General features: G+C 35.6%; 1 protein-coding gene across 2 annotated transcripts; it reads right to left on the bottom strand.

Annotated features, from left to right (window-relative positions):
- Positions 1–1279: 1279 nt before the first annotated feature.
- Positions 1280–6380, bottom strand: LOC128638646 (gamma-crystallin 1). 2 transcript variants are annotated; one of them, XM_053690748.1, is made up of 3 exons: positions 6372–6380; positions 2570–2823; positions 1280–1538 (listed from the first exon to the last, which is right to left on the bottom strand). In XM_053690748.1, the coding sequence occupies exons 1-3, from the start codon at positions 6378–6380 to the stop codon at positions 1280–1282; spliced, it is 522 nt and encodes a 173-aa protein (XP_053546723.1). The 2 variants fall into 2 exon arrangements, with proteins under 2 accessions (XP_053546723.1, XP_053546713.1); XM_053690738.1 differs by having other exon boundaries at positions 1280–1555; positions 2581–2823.
- Between the last annotated feature and the right edge of the window lie 11378 nt (positions 6381–17758).

Here is a 17758-nt window from a genome sequence, read left to right as displayed (position 1 = left end):
GTCTATTTCTAAGCCCTTGCAGGCCGCCTTTTAGCTCAGTGCATTTCATTAGCTTTTCACAGCCAGACAGTGCTAGTTCATGTTTGCCATATACTGCAGATAACATTGTGCTTGCTCCTGTGGAGGTATGCACGCACCAGCTGCAATAGGCTAAAATGGAAGTTTGATAAGGAGGGGGGGGGCAGTCTGCAGAGGCTTAGATACAAAGTAATCACAGAGGTTATACAAAACTAGAGATTGAGTAATAAAGGGATTATCTATCTTTTTAAACAATAAAAAAATTCAAGTAGACTATCCCTTTAAGTCTTTTATTTTATACAAAATATGGCCTGTTGTTCTGCCTTGAGGACTGGAGTTGAATGTGTGGAATTTAAAATTCTATTTATTAGGGTGTATTTGTTTGTAAAGATGACTATGTATATCTCAAATATATATATATATATATATATATATATATATATGTATATATATATATATATATATATATATATATATATATTATATTATATAGGACAATTCCCCTTAAAGGGACACTCAACCCAATTGCTCAGATAGAGCATGCAATTTTAAGCAACTTTCTAATTTACTCCTATTATCATTTTTCTTTGTTCTCTTACTATCTTTATTTGAAAAAGAAGGCATCTAAGCTTTTTTTTTTGGTTCAAAACTCTGAAAAGCACTTTTTTATTGGTGGATCAATTTATCCACCAATCATCAAGAACAACCCAGGTTGTTCACCAAAAATGGGCCGACCTCTAAACTTACATTCTTGCATTTCATATAAAGATACCAAGAGAATGAAGACAATTTGATAATAGGAGTAAATAAGAAAGTTGCTTAAAATGTAATGCTCTATCTGAATCACGAAAGAAAAAAATTGGGTTCAGTGTCCCTTTAATGTTGATGCTTTCCCAAATCTACTTAGCCTCCAGCTATATGATCTATTCCCTATTAGGAAGCAATCAGGAATAGGACCCAAGGACACACACACATTTTTAAGCCCACAATGGCACATGGCAGCACTCTGCAGGTAAATCAAACCTCAATGCTTTTTCTCTATGCATTTAGTAATAGTTTTATGGTAGCTGTTTGATTTATCTCTGTGCAAATACTATAGACACTGATACTTTACTATAGTTTAGTAATATAACCCCTATATTTCATAATCAAATTTGCCTGGTTATAATAAAAATGAATGTTTTATTATAGCTTAATAATTTTATTGGTTTAAGTGAGAGGTTGTAGATTCAATAAAAGATATGTGTTCTTAGGAAAGATCTCAAAATAATTCTTGGACTCGACGAAAAGAGCCAACTCTTGGAGTCACAGCTCCCCACTCTGCGTATCTTCTGTACTCTCCAGGTCTCAGGTAGTACTGACGCCCCCTGTAGTTGGGTTGCTCATAGAAAATCCAGTGTCCTTCAAGAACATTGCATGAGTGGATGTCATGGTAGTTGAATTCTTCATGGACTTGGGGACAATCTTCAGTGAATTCCATCATTTGACCTCTGAAGTCCTCTCTCTCATAGATTCTAACTCTAAAGGATCCACGGTGCTGTGAAAAATAGCAAACACCTGATGAGCTAAGAAGAGTTTTTTTTTTTTATTGTAAAATATAATGTAATATATAATAAATGTTTGAATCAATGTAGAGTTACTATTAACATTTGTTAACCATCTTTTAAGATAAGACGCAGTATTGTTTAGAGACTTCTAAATATTAGTAGTAGACTGAAAAAAAATGTATAAAGGCTACAATGTTAAAAGCAAATTTATTTTTTTACCTGCAGCTGGGCAGCAGCTGAGTATAACTTTTTACACAGAACTTACTCTGCTGAGCTGAGGAAATTGTGAGGTTAAATATCTTCCTTTTTTACATAGAGATGCTCAGGTGATATTTTCCTGTTAGCGTTTTACAGTTATGCTGCATCAGTTTCAAGTGATTTAGCATATGAGTATTATGTCCCTTTAAGTGATGTAGGGCGAACATGATTCGCTGAGACGATTCATGTCCTCCCGCCATATGATAAATCTGCTCCTATGGCTTAAAATTTTTATAAGATAGAGGGTCGTGGTTCTTAGCGGTGATCCATCAGCGGATGTACAGTGTCAGTTTTGCCTTGTGCAACGTTGCCCTCTGCTCTTACGCAAGAACAGGGCCTGTCAGTCTCCCCATATGAATAGTTTGTTATGCCAGACTGTTGCTTTTTAACAGAAAGCAGAAAATAAACCGATCCCAATTTGGCAAAAATAACTCTCACTGAATTGGTATTGGTTTTAACTTTGTCTAATATATATATATATATATATATATATATATATATATATATATATATATATATTCATGGCAAAGATGATAACTTTAAAGAATACTATAAAGATAATTTATTGTATGCAGAAAATGGAATTTTATACGTTTTAGATAAATTAACCATCATTTTAATAATTAATAGCTAGACAGTGTCTTCATGAAAAATAGGCATTATATATCATAATATCCAGCACTGCCACAAAGTGTCAAAATCTAATTTTATAATATTAAGCAGGTAACTGTAAATTTATAGAAAACAGATGTATTACCTGAGGGATGACACGGCAAGATCTAATGGAATCATTATAACCCATCCATTGCTGGAAGTCAGGGTACTCTCCCCTCTTTAGGTAGTATTGGTGACCAGTGTAGTTGGGGCGCTCATAGAGCATCCAGTTTCCGTTCTCTACCCTGATGGAGTTACAGCGATTAAAGTAAGAGTGAAGGTCAGAACAGTCAGAGCTGCACTCGTGGAAGCGGCCCTGGAAGTTCTTGTCCTCATAAAAGATAATCTGAAAAATAAAATGAAACATGTACATACCTTATTTAGGTAACTCTTTGTTTTATTGTATATATGACGATTTTTGGTAGCTAACATCATACTTTTCTGAACCAAGAAAACCAATATTTTACTGGAGATATGTCATAGCCTTGCTCTTTTTAAAAATGTCACATTCTTTTCATACAGAGGTCACAACATCTCAACTGTCTTTGCAATGTATGCTCTTCATTCTTAAAGGTATATGAAACCCACATTTTTCTTTCATGATTCAGATATAGCATACAATTTTAAGTAGTTTTCTAATTTACTCCTTTAATCAAATTTTCTTCATTCTCTTGGTATCTTTTTTTGAAAAGCAGGAATGTAAGCTTTGGAGTCAGCCCATTTTTGATTCAGCACCTGGGTAGCGCTTTCTGATTGTTGGCTAAATGTGGCCATCCCTAGCCATTGAGGAGCCCGAGGCATGGTGACAAAATGGGGCCCCCTGTCTCTCCGCCCAAACCCCGCCACAACCCCACCCCATCGCCACCCCAAACCCCGCCCAATCACCACCCCCCATCCTGCCCCCACAGTTTTAAAAATGAAAAAATCAGAGAAAAACAATGTAAAGTAAAATTATACACCAATATTCATATAACTGCATATAATGAAGAATATGTACAGATACTGCTATAAAAATCCAGTTTAAAGCATTTTAAAAACATAGTTAGAAGCTCCCAGTTTAGCACTGTTGATGAGGTTAGGCTGAGAACACAAGAACAAGCAGACAACTCCCCCTGCGTATGAAAAGACCCATTATACAACCTGGAGTCTGTAAACATCAGTATACATCTAAAACATTGGGGCTTGGTTAGTATGAAAATCAACACAATGATATTTAAAAATAAGCAAAAATATACATTTTTACAAAAACACTCCCAGATGGGCTAAATAAATGGATAATCTACAAAACATCTATGCAAAGAAAAATCTAGTGTACAATGTTCCTTTAAGATAATGAGCAACATTTTATTTAAAAAAAAATATACAAATCCACAAATGTGAAACACTATAAAATTTTATATATTGCATTTGCAATATACCATTTGTACTATTGGAACACTAATATTTCTGTATATAATGAAGAATTATGCTCTCAATTAGGGACAGTTAAGTTGAACTGAGCCTTATTTCTATGTGTTTTTTATGACGATAACAAGAACATTACAGTGACGCAAACCTCAAGTTGCAACCCAAATAGACAGTCATACATACTATGTTAGAGAGGCCAGGAGAAGTATTTTATCAAAAAGATGTAAAGATACAAATAAAGCTTATAGGGCACAAAGTATATGTCACATAACACACAGCTATAGGGCACAAAGCATATGTCACATAACACACATTAAATTGTAGCTATAGGGCACAAAGTATGTCACATAACACACATTTAGCTATAGCTATAGGGAACAAAGTATATGTCACATAAAACACAGCTATAGGGCACAACATATATGTCACATAACACTCAGATTTAGGGCACAAAGTATATGTCACATAACACAGATTTAGCTGTAGTTATAGGGTACAAAGTATATGTCCAATAACACACATTTAGTTGTAGCTATAGAATGATCTCTTTAAGAGATTCAATGTTTCTTATGAGTTACTCACATATTGATATATTCTGAATCAGAATAAATCAGTATGTGAGTGTCTCATAAGAATTCTTAGAATTCTTAAGAATTTCTGATAATCTGTGTTATAAAATATAGCAAAAAAAATAAAATAAAAAAAATAATTCCTCAGTTTTCCACTGACAGAGTGGAAGATCATGGATGTTTGGAAATTTCAGTTTTAATGATGTGAAATCTCATTGATAAGGCTATGTCATATCCTCAGTGATGTAATTGAGTATTTCATTCACAATATCATGTCAGAAATAAAAAAAAAACTATGGCCTTTGTCATTTAAAAGAGTAAAAAGGCTGCATTCCTTAGCTGTGTTACAACTGAAAGAGGTTGGCTTTGCTAAATGCCATGAAATATTTTATTGTTCCTGGAAATATTATCAAAGCAGCATGAGATTTGGAAGCAAATTGCTGGCAATATTAAAAGAACTGTCGTTTTTTTTTTTAAAGAAATAAAAACATCAGCCATGTTACAAATATCAAACAAATTAATTTTCTAGTCCATCTGATAGTGTCCATATAAAAGTAACTTATTGAACTATTTTATACTATTTTCAACAGAGGTTTATTTATTTGTTTTAGACATGAAAATACTTTCTGAGGGTACAGACAATGGAATAGAGGCAGCATACAAAGGATATATGAATGTGCTGTGATAACTGCTGAATCAGACATTATGGTCTTGTTTGAGAGTGAGAAAAAAAGAGAACATTAATCCAAAATGACCTTATTTAAATTAAACAACATGATTAATAAATGTTGAAAATAATATGTTTTATAGACCCATGACACTCACATACTATATTATATAGTCTGATAATCTATCTGATTATGGATTACATACTGAGCCTGAGCCCCCAGGAATAATTTTTTAAATAAACACACAACCTCACCTAACGTTATGCAGACTCACTCACACTGTCACTGAGTGCTGTCTGCATCACTGTAACCATCCGTGTCTCAACTCCTCTGCTGCAGACTGAACCAGAGGTTGACTTGTTTCCCGGGCACCACACCGCACCAAGAGGAGATGCACTGCGTGACATGGCACATGTCGTCCCCAATCCCCATCCCCATCCCCAATATACAACTGTGGAGGAGTCACCGCTGGGCCGGCCTGGTCTAATCTCACCTGTTGAGTCAGCTCTGCAGGTCTCAGTGGTGCAGGTCAGGGGGCCCAAGGCGGCTGCCTCGCTCGCCTTACCCTAAGGCCGGCCCTGATCAGCAAGCACTACCCAGGGTGTGGGCTCTTCCTGCTTTCTCAGTCCCTTTCAGTGGGTGTTCCATCCTAACCTCATCAACATTACTAGTGTCTATTACATGCAGTTATATGGAAATGGGTGTATATTGTCCCTTTAACTTTGTAATTTTTTGTTTAATGTCCAATGCTGCAGATTTTGCTCATGTTATATAAATATTGTTTATAATCTTTATAAACTGACCAAAACTGACTACTTTTACATTTTTACAACTTAATTTCACTTAAATTTACAAATACTTATCTTTCCTGAAAAAATACAAACAAAGTTATAATACATAAAAACAGAGAAGAAGTCTAAATACTCCTTATTTATAATGCATTGTACTGTTCTTTTGACGGTATGTTTAAACATTCTAGTGAAATTGCAGATTTTTTGTTCGGTATAAACTTCTATTCCTATTGCAACTCATTCATTTTCTTTCTGTATAAATGAATTTAACTTAGTCTAGAAGCTTGTACTTTGTAAATGTATGCATGGTCCCTAAAGAATTACATTACCTGAAAAATATTATTTTTGCAATAAAAACAAATATAAATATATATGTCAAAAGCTTGAATCATCTTGAATAAAGATACATTCTTTATATGACAACAGACCCATTGCTTTTTAGGAATATCTGTCCCTTACCTTGCCCATTTTGGCTGTAGTGCCTGCTACTGCTTCGGTGCTGTGCGGTGATAACATAGCTGCCTTTATATACCATGTGTGTTGCTAGAATTGCATTACTTGCACAATAGAAATCTTGCTGAGAACAAACAATGTATAGCATTACTCTTTTCTTTTTAAATGGGGGCCGAGAATATTCAGTGTTTTTATACTTCTCTCATCAGCTGAGAGGCCCAGGGGTAACTGCTGTTGTCAGTACATGTCATTCTGCATTGTTAATACTAAAGGTTGAAGCTTTTTCGATCTCCAAAATAATATGTTGTAAAATGGTGTAAATAAATAGAAGGAATCTACACTATTATATATAATTTGTTGAAATTATATTAACCATTTTAAATAAATATTAATAATAATTCTAAAAAAATTCTTTGTTGTTATTTAAATTTAAATTTAAAAATAAATGATATTTTGTACATATTAAATATGTTATTTGAAAACCTATTAACCAATATGGTGGCTATTTATCAAATCACAAATGGTCAACTAGGGAACCTGGCTGCCCTTGATCACAGCAAGCGTAAAGAGCAGGGTCTGTCAATCAAACTTTTTGTTTTAACTCCCCAACTCTAAGTTTGTGGAGAGGTTAAGAAGTTGGGTTGGATGTCTTCTTCTTTTTAAATTGCAGTAAGAGGCTTGCACAAGCGTTCCATCCTGTCCTGCAAGGGTTCCAAAGCAGTTTTCCACTGCTTGATAAATGAAGCCCTCTTTGTCTTTGGCAGTGCAGAATTTGCTTTGTTTTCTAAAACATTACAATCCATTAGAAGAAATACTATATGAAATGGTCAAAAAAGATTAAAACAGTGTACAGTGAAATAGGGAGATTGATTACCTATGATCAGAAGGTTACTAAACATGAGAAGGAAACAAAATTATATTTCTTTGCCTATTACGTAACTATTGGACAGATTAATAGCCTAATTCTATTTAATTAAATTACAATTTAGCTGCTAATTGTCAACACCTTTGCTGGTATCAGTACAGGCTATGGGCTCCATTTAACAAATGTCAAGTGGACATGATTAGTATACACTGTCCGCATTTAATATTGCAAGAGCATTTCACTAGAAATGCTTGTGCAATGTCGCTCTCTGTTCACTGGCGGAAATAGGTCACTAGCAGGGACTGCCAATATCAATTTTCCATCTTTTAGGTGGCAGACAGGTTAAAGGAATTGTCTAATCAAAATTAAACTTTCATGATTCAGATAGAGCATGCAATTTCAAGCAACTTTCTAATTTACTCCTATTATCGTTTTTTCCATTCTCTTTGTATCTTTATTTTAAAAAACAAGAATGTAAGCTAAGGAGCTGGCCTATTTTTGGTTGAGCACCTGGGTAGCACTTGTTGATTGGTATTTAAATGTAGCCACTAATCAGCAAGCGTTACCCAGGTGCTGAACCAAAAAGGGGCTGGCTCCTTAGATTACATTTTTTATTTTTCAAATAAATATACCAAGATAACTAGGAAAAATTGATAATAGGAGTAAAATAGAAACGTCTAGATTACGAGTCTTGAGTTAGCCTTAAAAAGCAGCTTTGAAAGGTCCCAACGCTGCTTTTTAACGCCCTCTGTTATTACGAGTCTGGCAAATACAGGTGTACCGCTCACTTTTTTTCCACGACTCGAGCATACCACAAATCCACTTACGTAAATTGCGTATCCTATCTTTTTAATGGGATTTGCCTAACGCCGGTATTACGAGTCTTGGAAAAAGTGAGCGGTAGACCCTCTCCTGTCAAGACTCCTACCGCATTTAAAAGTCAGTAGTTTAAAACGCCGTAACATAAAACTCTTAACTAAAGTGCTAAAAAGTACACTAACACCCATAAACTACCTATTAACCCCTAAACCGAGGCCCCCCCACATCGCAAACACTTAAATACATTTTTTAACCCCTAATCTGCCGACCGGACATCGCCGCCACTTCGATAAATATATTAACCCCTAAACTGCCGCACTCCCGCCTTGCAAACATTAGTTAAATTTTATTAACCCCTAATCTGCCGTCCCTAACATTGCCGACACCTACCTACATTTATTAACCCCTAATCTGCCGCCCCCAACGTCGCTGCCACTATATTAAATGTATTAACCCCTAAACCTAAGTCTAACCCTTACTTTAACACCCCCCTAACTTAAATATAATTTAAAATAATCTAAATAAAATTACTACAATTAACTAAATTATTCCTATTTAAAACTAAATACTTACCAATAAAATAAACCCTAAGCTAGCTACAATATAACTAATAGTTACATTGTAGCTAGCTTAGGGTTTATTTTTATTTTACAGGCAACTTTGTATTTATTTTAACTAGGTAGAATAGTTATTAAATAGTTATTAACTATTTAATAACTTCCTAGTTAAAATAAATACAAATATACCTGTAAAATAAATCCTAACCTAAGTTACAATTACACCTAACACTACACTATCATTAAAGAAATTACCTACATTAACTACAATTAATTACAATTAAATTAAATAAACTAAATTATGAAAAAACAAACACTAAATTGCAGAAAAAAATAAAATAATTACAACTTTTTAAAACTAATTACACCTAATCTAATCCACCTAATAAAATAAAAAAGCCCCCCCAATATAATATAAATCCCTACCCTATACTAAATTACAAATAGCCCTTAAAAGGGCTTTTTGCTGGCCATTGCCCCAAAAGTAATCACTTTTACCTGTAAAAAAAGACAATACCCCCCAACATTACAACCCACCACCCACACACCCAATCCTACTCTAAAACCCACCCAATCCCCCTTAATACAACCTAACACTACCCCCTTGAAGATCACCCTACCTTGAGACGTCTTCACCCAACCGGGCAGAAGTGGTCCTCCAGACGGTCCAAAGTCTTCATCCTATCCGGGCAGAAGAGGTCCTCCAGACGGCCAGAAGTCTTCATCCAGGCAGCATCTTCTATCTTCATCCATCTGGAGCGGAGCGGGTCCATCTTCAAGACATCCGACGCGGAGTATCCTCTTCTTCCGACGACTAACACTAAATGACGGTACCTTTAAGTGAATGAAGATAGAAGATGCCGCCTGGATGAAGACTTCTGGCCGCCTGGAGGAAATCTTCTGCCCGGATAGGATGAAGACTTCTGCCCGTCTGGAGGACCACTTCTGCCCGGCTGGGTGAAGAGATGATTACTTTTGTGGCAATGCCCCGCAAAAAGCCCTTTTAAGGGCTATTTGTAATTTAGTATAGGGTAGGGATTTTTATTATTTTGGGGGGCTTTTTATTTTATTAGGGGGATTAGATTAGGTGTAATTAGTTTTAAAAAATTGTAATTATTTTTTTTTTCTGTAATTTAGTGTTTTTTCCCCCCATAATTTAGTTTATTTAATTTAATTGTAATTAATTGTAGTTAATTTAGGTAATTTATTTAATGATAGTGTAGTGTTAGGTGTAATTGTAACTTAGGTTAGGATTTATTTTACAGGTATATTTGTATTTATTTTAACTAGGAAGTTATTAAATAGTTAATAACTATTTAATAACTATTCTACCTAGTTAAAATAAATACAAAGTTGCCTGTAAAATAAAATAAACCCTAAGCTAGCTACAATGTAACTATTAGTTATATTGTAGCTATCTTATGGTTTATTTTATAGGTAAATATTTAGTTTTAAATAGGAATAATTTAGTTAATAATAGTATTTTTATTTAGATTTATTTAAATTATATTTAAGTTAGGGTTAGGTTTAGGGGTTAATAACTTTATTATAGTAGCGGCGACATTGGGGGCGGCAGATTAGGGGTTAATAATTGTAGGTAGGTTGCGACGACATTGGGGTGGCAGAATAGGGGTTAATAACTATAATGTAGGTGTCAGCGATGTTGGGGGTGACAGATTAGGGGTTCATAAGTATAATGTAGGTGGCGGCGGTGTCCGGAGCGGCAGATTAGGGGTTAATAATATATTGTAGGTTGCGGCGATGTCGGGGGCGGCAGATTAGGGGTTAATAAGTGTAAGATTAGTGGTGTTTAGACTCGGGGTTCATGTTAGGGTGTTAGGTGTAGACATAAAAAGTATTTCCCCATAGGAATCAATGGGGCTGTGTTAGGAGCTTTACGCTGCTTTTTTGCAGGTGTTAGACTTTTCTTCAGCTGAATTAGCCCCATTGTTTCCTATGGGGAAATCGTGCACAAGCACGTTTAGCCAGCTCACCGCTACCGTAAGCAGCGCTGGTATTGAGGTGAGATTTGGAGCTAAATTTTGCTCTCCACTCACTTTTTTGCGGCTAACGCCGGGTTTAAAAAGACCTGTCATACCAGCGTTATTTGTAGGTGAGAGGTGAGCATAAACTGCTCGTTAGCCCCGCAAGCCTTACCGACAAAAACTCGTAATCTAGCCGAAAGTTTGTTAACATGGCATTCTCTATCTTAATCATGAAAGTTGAATTTTGATTATACTATCCCTTTAAGGAGCAGCAGTCTTATGACCGCTGCTTCTTAACTTTCGTTTCAGTGAATCCTGAAACGATGGGCCACTAAAGCAGAAACCGCTGCTTAATAAATGGAGCCATATGAGTGATTTTAAATGTTGGTTTATAATAAAATATTTTGTGGTAGATTACAAGTGGCATGCTATGTAGCGCTTTCGCTCACGCGCAAACACAGCCAGATGTAATCTTTTAACATGCCTGGGTTAGCATGTGTATTACAGTTTAAAGTAAAAATGCTTGCGTGCAAGAGAAAGCTGATGTGCGCAAACTGTAGGACTTCTGATAGTGTGACCGTGCTAACTTCTTTTCCCCATAGACTTTAATAGCGCATGCAAATGGAAAATCAAACCTAACACCTATAGCCCACGCGCTAACCTGATCGCGTTTAACCAAATGAGCTAATCCTAAAGGTAGTTATGCATATTTTACACTCCAATGTTCTTCACATAGAAGGAAATGTGCTTTTTATTTTTAAATATATATATATATATATATATATATAAATATATATATATATATATATATATATATATATATATATATATATATATGCATTTTTTTGTAAAATATATATCTATGCCTATATATCTATATAATTATATATAGGTATAGGTGTATACAGATATTTATAGGAATATCTATTTAAAAATACATAGAACATTTTCCCCTATGTGAAAAACATTGGGATGTAAAATATTTACAGTGCATACACAGTATAGCACATTATTAAATGTTACAATAATTTCAGGTGTTTGAGTGGAAAGGGCTCAAAAGTATATATGCCTATGTGTAATATATATATATATATATACGTACAACCTCAATTCTGAAAAAGTTGGGACAGTATGGAAAATGCAAATAACTAACAAAAGGAGTCATTTGAAAAGTAAATACACCCTGTACTATGTTAAAAACACATTATTAAAACATTATTTGATGTTTTACTTTGTGAATTTATTGTATTTTTTTAAATATACACTCTTTTTAAATCTAATGACTGTAACACACTCCAAAAAAGTTGGGGCAGTCAACTATTTACCACTGTGTAACATCACCTTTTCTTTTAATAAAACGTATTAAGCATTTGGGCACTGAAGTTAGTTAAGTTTAGCAAGCAGAATTTTCCCCCATTCATCCATTATGCATGTCTTCAGCTGCGCAACTGTACGGGGCCTTTGTTACCTTATTTTGCGCTTCATAAATCATAATGCGTCAGAAATTCTCAATCAAAGACAGGTAAGGACTGCAGCCAGGCCATGCTAGCACCTACACTCTCTGCTTATGCAACCATGTGATTGTAATCCAGGCAGAATAAGGTTTGGCGTTGTCCTGCTGGAAAATGCAGGGACGTCCCTAATATAGACGACGTCTGGGTGGCAGCATATGTTGCTCCAAAATGTAGACATATCTTTCTGCATTAATGGTGCCCTCACAGATGTGCAAGTTACCCATGCCATTGGCACTGATACCCCCCCCCCCCATACTAGCTGATGCTGATAACATATTGGATGGCCCTTTTCTTCTGTGGCCCGGAGAACACGATGGCTGTTATTTCCAAAAACTATTTAAAATGTTGACTTGTCGGACCACAAAACACGATTCCACTGTGCTACTGTTCTCATCTCAAAGAAGACCATCCCCAGATAAGTCAGCGGCGCTTCTTGACAGTGTTGATGTATGGCTTCTACTTTGCATAGCAAAGCCTTAACTTGCATCTGTGGATACTGCAGTGATTGGTGTTGACTGACAAAGGTTTACCAAATTATTCCTGAGCCCATGTCAGACTATCCATTACAGACTCATTATGGTTTTTGAGACAGTGACGTCTGAGGGATCTGAGATCACGCTCATTCAGAAGTGGTTTTTGGCCTTGCCCTTTATACACTGGGATTTGACCGGATTACTTGAATCCTTTAATTATATTGCACATTGTAGAAGGTGAAATGCCCAAAAGCCTACCAATTTGTCTTTGGGGAATGTTGTTCTCAAAGTGTTTGATTATTTGCTGATGCATCTGTTGGCAGATTGGTGAGCCCCATCCTTGCTCTTGAAGGACTAGGCCTTTTTTGGAGGCTCCTTATGTTCTAAGATTACACGATTGCCTCACCTGCTTCACATCACCTTCTTATTTCAACTTGTCATATCGCTATTAGTCCTACATTGCCCCTGTCCCAACTTTTTTTGAAATGTGTTGCAGTCATCAGTTTGGAAATGAGTGTATATTGTTTAAAAAAACCATTAAATTCACTAAGTAAAACGTTAAATAATGTGTTAATAATGTGTTTTCAATATAGTACAGGATGAATTGAATTTTAATTTTTTTTTTGCATTTTCCATACTGTCCTAACTTTTTCAGAATTGGGGTTGTATATAAACACATATATACACATATATACATATGCATATATGCATGCATACACATATTTAGACATGCATGTATGTATAAAATAAAATATATATGTATCTATCTATATATATATATATATATATATATATATATATATATAGATGGTACAACAAGAGGTCAGAAAATGGACATAGATTAGCGCTGGTTGTTCAGAGTTGGTATATATAATCAAAGGTGGAAGACTGGATATCAGAACACCAACCACAGAAGAATAGTGATATAAACGTTATTCATATGGATTAGCACATGGAATTAATATGATAGAAGCAAATAGCACAGTGCATAAGTATAGTACATAGATATGTCTGGTTGTTGCAACAGAATATTCCACACTTAGCGATAAATATATGTGAAGTGCAAACTTACAGGAGCAAACCTCAATCCTATGAGGTAAGTGATCCGCACAGTAGAGGATTCCTCTTATGGCATTCAGCTTTCCTCCTTGGGGTATGAGAGAAACTTCAGTGGGTTTAAAATCGACACTTCTGCAGCCTTTTGAAGTATGGCTACTCCAGAAAACGATACGATCTCCCACAGCATATAGAAGAAATAAAAGCTCAAATAGTGTGATATTGTTTTAAAACCATATATTATTTATTGTTAAACACACTCTCTCACAAATGCCTGCTTACATTTAAAATCCTCAACAGTATGAGGTATAAAACAAGTGAATCAAGTAAAATGAATGCAAAAGCACAGCTCTTCTCAGTTTTTGTGCTGCAGTATTACACTCTCTCTGTTACGCTCTCTCAAAGCGATGAAAGCACAGAGTCTAAAAACAGTTAGATAAATCAAAGTGTACCAGAGTTCCCGGTATTGAATCAGTCCGGTTTTACTCTCTTTCTTGTCTAACACGTTTCAAAGGATTTCAAATACTTCCTTCTTCCTCAGAGACTGGATTTGTACTGCACGGCTGATCCTTATATTTCTATTTGGTTTTCGCTGGTTTTCCGCCTTGTTTCTAGTTCACACCCTGATTGGGCATAACGGACACACACCTCTCCTGTAAAGAAAATGTAACACTTTGTGCATTCCAGGATACAATCAATGTCTTAGAAATGTAGCAATATGTTTTCTTTTACAAATCGTTACTCCCGGTTTATAATGTATCAACTTAGGAACACACCCTCTGCTTTGGACCAATGACAGTAACTTTACAGGAGAGGTGTGTGTCCGTTATGCCCAAGAACTAGAAACAAGGCGGAAAACCCGCGAAAACCAAATAGAAATATAAGGATTAGCCGTGCAGTACAAATCCAGTCTCTGAGGAAGAAGGAAGTATTTGAAATCCTTTGAAACGCGTTAGACAAGAAAGATAGTAAAACCGGTTCAATACCGGGAACTCAGGTACACTTTGATTTATCTAGCTGTTTTTAGACTCTGTGCTTTCATCGCTTTGAGAGAGCGTAACAGAGAGAGTGTAATACTGCAGCACAAAAACTGAGAAGAGCTGTGCTTTTGCATTCGTTTTACTTGATTCACTTGTTTTATACCTCATACTGTTGAGGATTTTAAACGTAAGCAGGCATTTGTGAGAGAGTGTGTTTAACAATAAATAATATATGGTTTTAAAACAATATCACACTATTTGAGCTTTTATTTCTTCTATATGCTGTGGGAGATCGTATCGTTTTCTGGAGGAGCCATACTTCAAAAGGCTGCAGAAGTGTCGATTTTAAACCCACTGAAGTTTCTCTCACACCCCAAGGAGGAAAGCTGAATGCCATAAGAGGAATCCTCTACTGTGCGGATCACAGCATCTTCTAGATCATAATTAGGAAACTTCTTTAGTCTCAATCCTCTTGGTACACGTTTGGCCTCTATATAATGTGAAAAGGTGACCACATCCCCCATAAAGCGAAGATCAGACTATAGCAGTTTCTCAAGCATATGCAATTGTTGTTTCAAATCACCTTCTTGGGCACATACATGATACATTGTTTTTAACCACCGCTATATTATGATCGGTCACCCTGACAACCTGTGTATACGACTCCATATTTGAGAGCGTTGACGTCACTATAGACCAGTGTTTTTCAACCAGTGTGCCGTGGCACACTAGTGTGCCGTGAGAGAACCTCAGGTGTGCCGCAGCAGACTGACAACAGTGCAAGGGTTTCCCTCTTTCAAATTTTGAAATATTGAGAGGTATGTGACAGGCTCATCAGGCATCATTTACAACCATGACATTGACATTCATTCACAGACAATGATTATGATTGTTTCTGAATGATTGTCAATATGTCATGTATAGTTTGTAGGAGGCATGGGATGACAGCACAGTACAGTGTGTATATATATATATATATATATATATATATATATATACATATATATATACACTGTATATATATCCTGTATTAGACTACATTGTGTGATTTTGTAAAATTTTGGGATGGTGGTGTGCCACAGGATTTTTTAATGTAAAAAAGTGTGCCACGGCAAAAAAAGTTGAAAATCACTGCTATAGACTAATAGTGATGTCCCGAACTGTTCGCCCGCGAATGGTTCCCAGCGAACATAGCTTGTTCGCGTTCGCTGGTGCGGGCGAACATATGCGATGTTCGATCCACCCCCTATGTGTCATCATTGAGGAAACTTTGACCCTGTATGTCACAGTCTTCTGACACATTAGAGCCAATCAGCAGCAGACACTCCCTCACAGACCCTCTCAGCTCCTTGGCAGCAGCCATTTTAGACTCATTACGATCTTGCTTTCTTAGTGAGAGGAGCTTTAGTGTTGCTGCTGCTGACATTATAGGGAAATAGATAGCTAGGCTAGTGTATTTAGTGTCCACTACAGTCCTGGAGGACTCATCTCATCTCTGCTGCAAGGACAGCACCCCAAAAAGCCCTTTTTAGGGCTATAACTTCAGTCGTTTTTTTTGTTTTTTTCTTTGTATTTTTATTTGCATTTGCCTGGCTTTCAGCCGGTGTGTGAGGCTCACAGCATATACTGTGATTAGTGCCACCAGTGATATCTGCTTAACGTTAGTTTAAATTTAACCAACAAAAATTTGAAATTATTTTGCTAGTGTAATTTATTTTCATTTTCTATCAGGCCTGTGTCTCTCAGGCTCACACAGCATATACTGTGGTTCATTGCTCTGTGCCAGCCACCACTCATATCTGCTTATAACATTATTTTAAATTTAAAAAAAACTTTTAAATCATTTTGCTAGTGTAATCTAATTTCATTTTCTATCAGGCCTGTGTGTTTCTGACTTACAGAGCATACTGTGGTTAATTGCTGCCCTACCTAGGCTAGCAGCCACGACTCATATGTGCTTAACCTTTTTTTAAAATAAAAAAAAAACCTTTAAATTATTTTGCTAGTGTAATCTAATTTTATTTTCTATCAGGCCTGTGTGTTTCTGATTTACAGAGCATACTGTGGTTAAATTGAAATTCACAATGCTAGTAGATTACAATTTCCTAATCAAGTATATCCTAAAAATACAAAAGATTCAAATATACAAATACTAAATTCCAAGAAAAATAAAAATACAAAATCATCAATGATAATATAAAAAGTCCTGATTGAGATTATGGAAAATCATTTAAAATCCAATTGCCGGTGTCCCTCGATAGGGTCCAAAAGAGTCTGATAATCCTAACGTTATGATAATCCAAGTTCCAATCAATACAAACAATTCCTAAAAGAAGAAAGAGAAAAGTGCACTAAGCAAACAGCTTATGGGGTGTGGAATATTGGTAAATAAACTTACCCCAATATTCAATATCCTGGAAATATGGCAAGCCTCACAAATCGTGTGTCGATTATCCGTCTACGCGTTTCGGCCCTCTGATGGGCCTTTTTCAAGACATGTCAAGAATTTCAAGAATTTTTAACTGATATCTATTGTACATTTTCAAGTTTGTTTTCCTGATTACTATTTGATCTTTATTAGCCCTGTGATATACCTTAGCCTATTTTGGCGCTCCTATATATATCAAATTGTCATATGTGCTTAACCTTTGTTTAAATTTAAAAAAAAAACCTTTAAATCATTTTGTTAGTGTAATCTAATTTTATTTTCTATCAGGCCTGTGTGTTTCTGACTTAACGAGCATACTGTGGTTAATTGCGGCCCTACCTAGGCTAGCAGCCACAACTCATATGTGCTTAACCTTTTTTTAAATTTTAAAAAAACAACCTTTAAATCATTTTGCTAGTGTAATCTAATTTTATTTTCTATCAGGCCTGTGTGTTTCTGACTTAACGAGCATACTGTGTTTAATTGCTGCCCTACCTAGGCTAGCAGCCACGACTCATATGTGCTTAACCTTTGTTTAAATTTAAAAAAAAAAAAACTTTAAATCATTTTGTTAGTGTAATTTAATTTTATTATCTATCAGGCCTGTGTGTTTCTGACTTACAGAGCATACTGTGGTTAATTGCTGCCCTACCTAGGCTAGCAGCCACGACTCATATGTGCTTAACCTTTTTTTAAATTAAAAAAAAAACCTTTAA

This window comes from Bombina bombina, chromosome 1 (assembly GCF_027579735.1).
Source record: "Bombina bombina isolate aBomBom1 chromosome 1, aBomBom1.pri, whole genome shotgun sequence".
In the NCBI taxonomy this organism is placed as follows: Eukaryota; Metazoa; Chordata; class Amphibia; order Anura; family Bombinatoridae; genus Bombina; species Bombina bombina.
The sequence above is the reverse complement of the archived record's forward strand: the minus strand, read 5'-3'. Positions and strand labels throughout refer to the sequence as shown.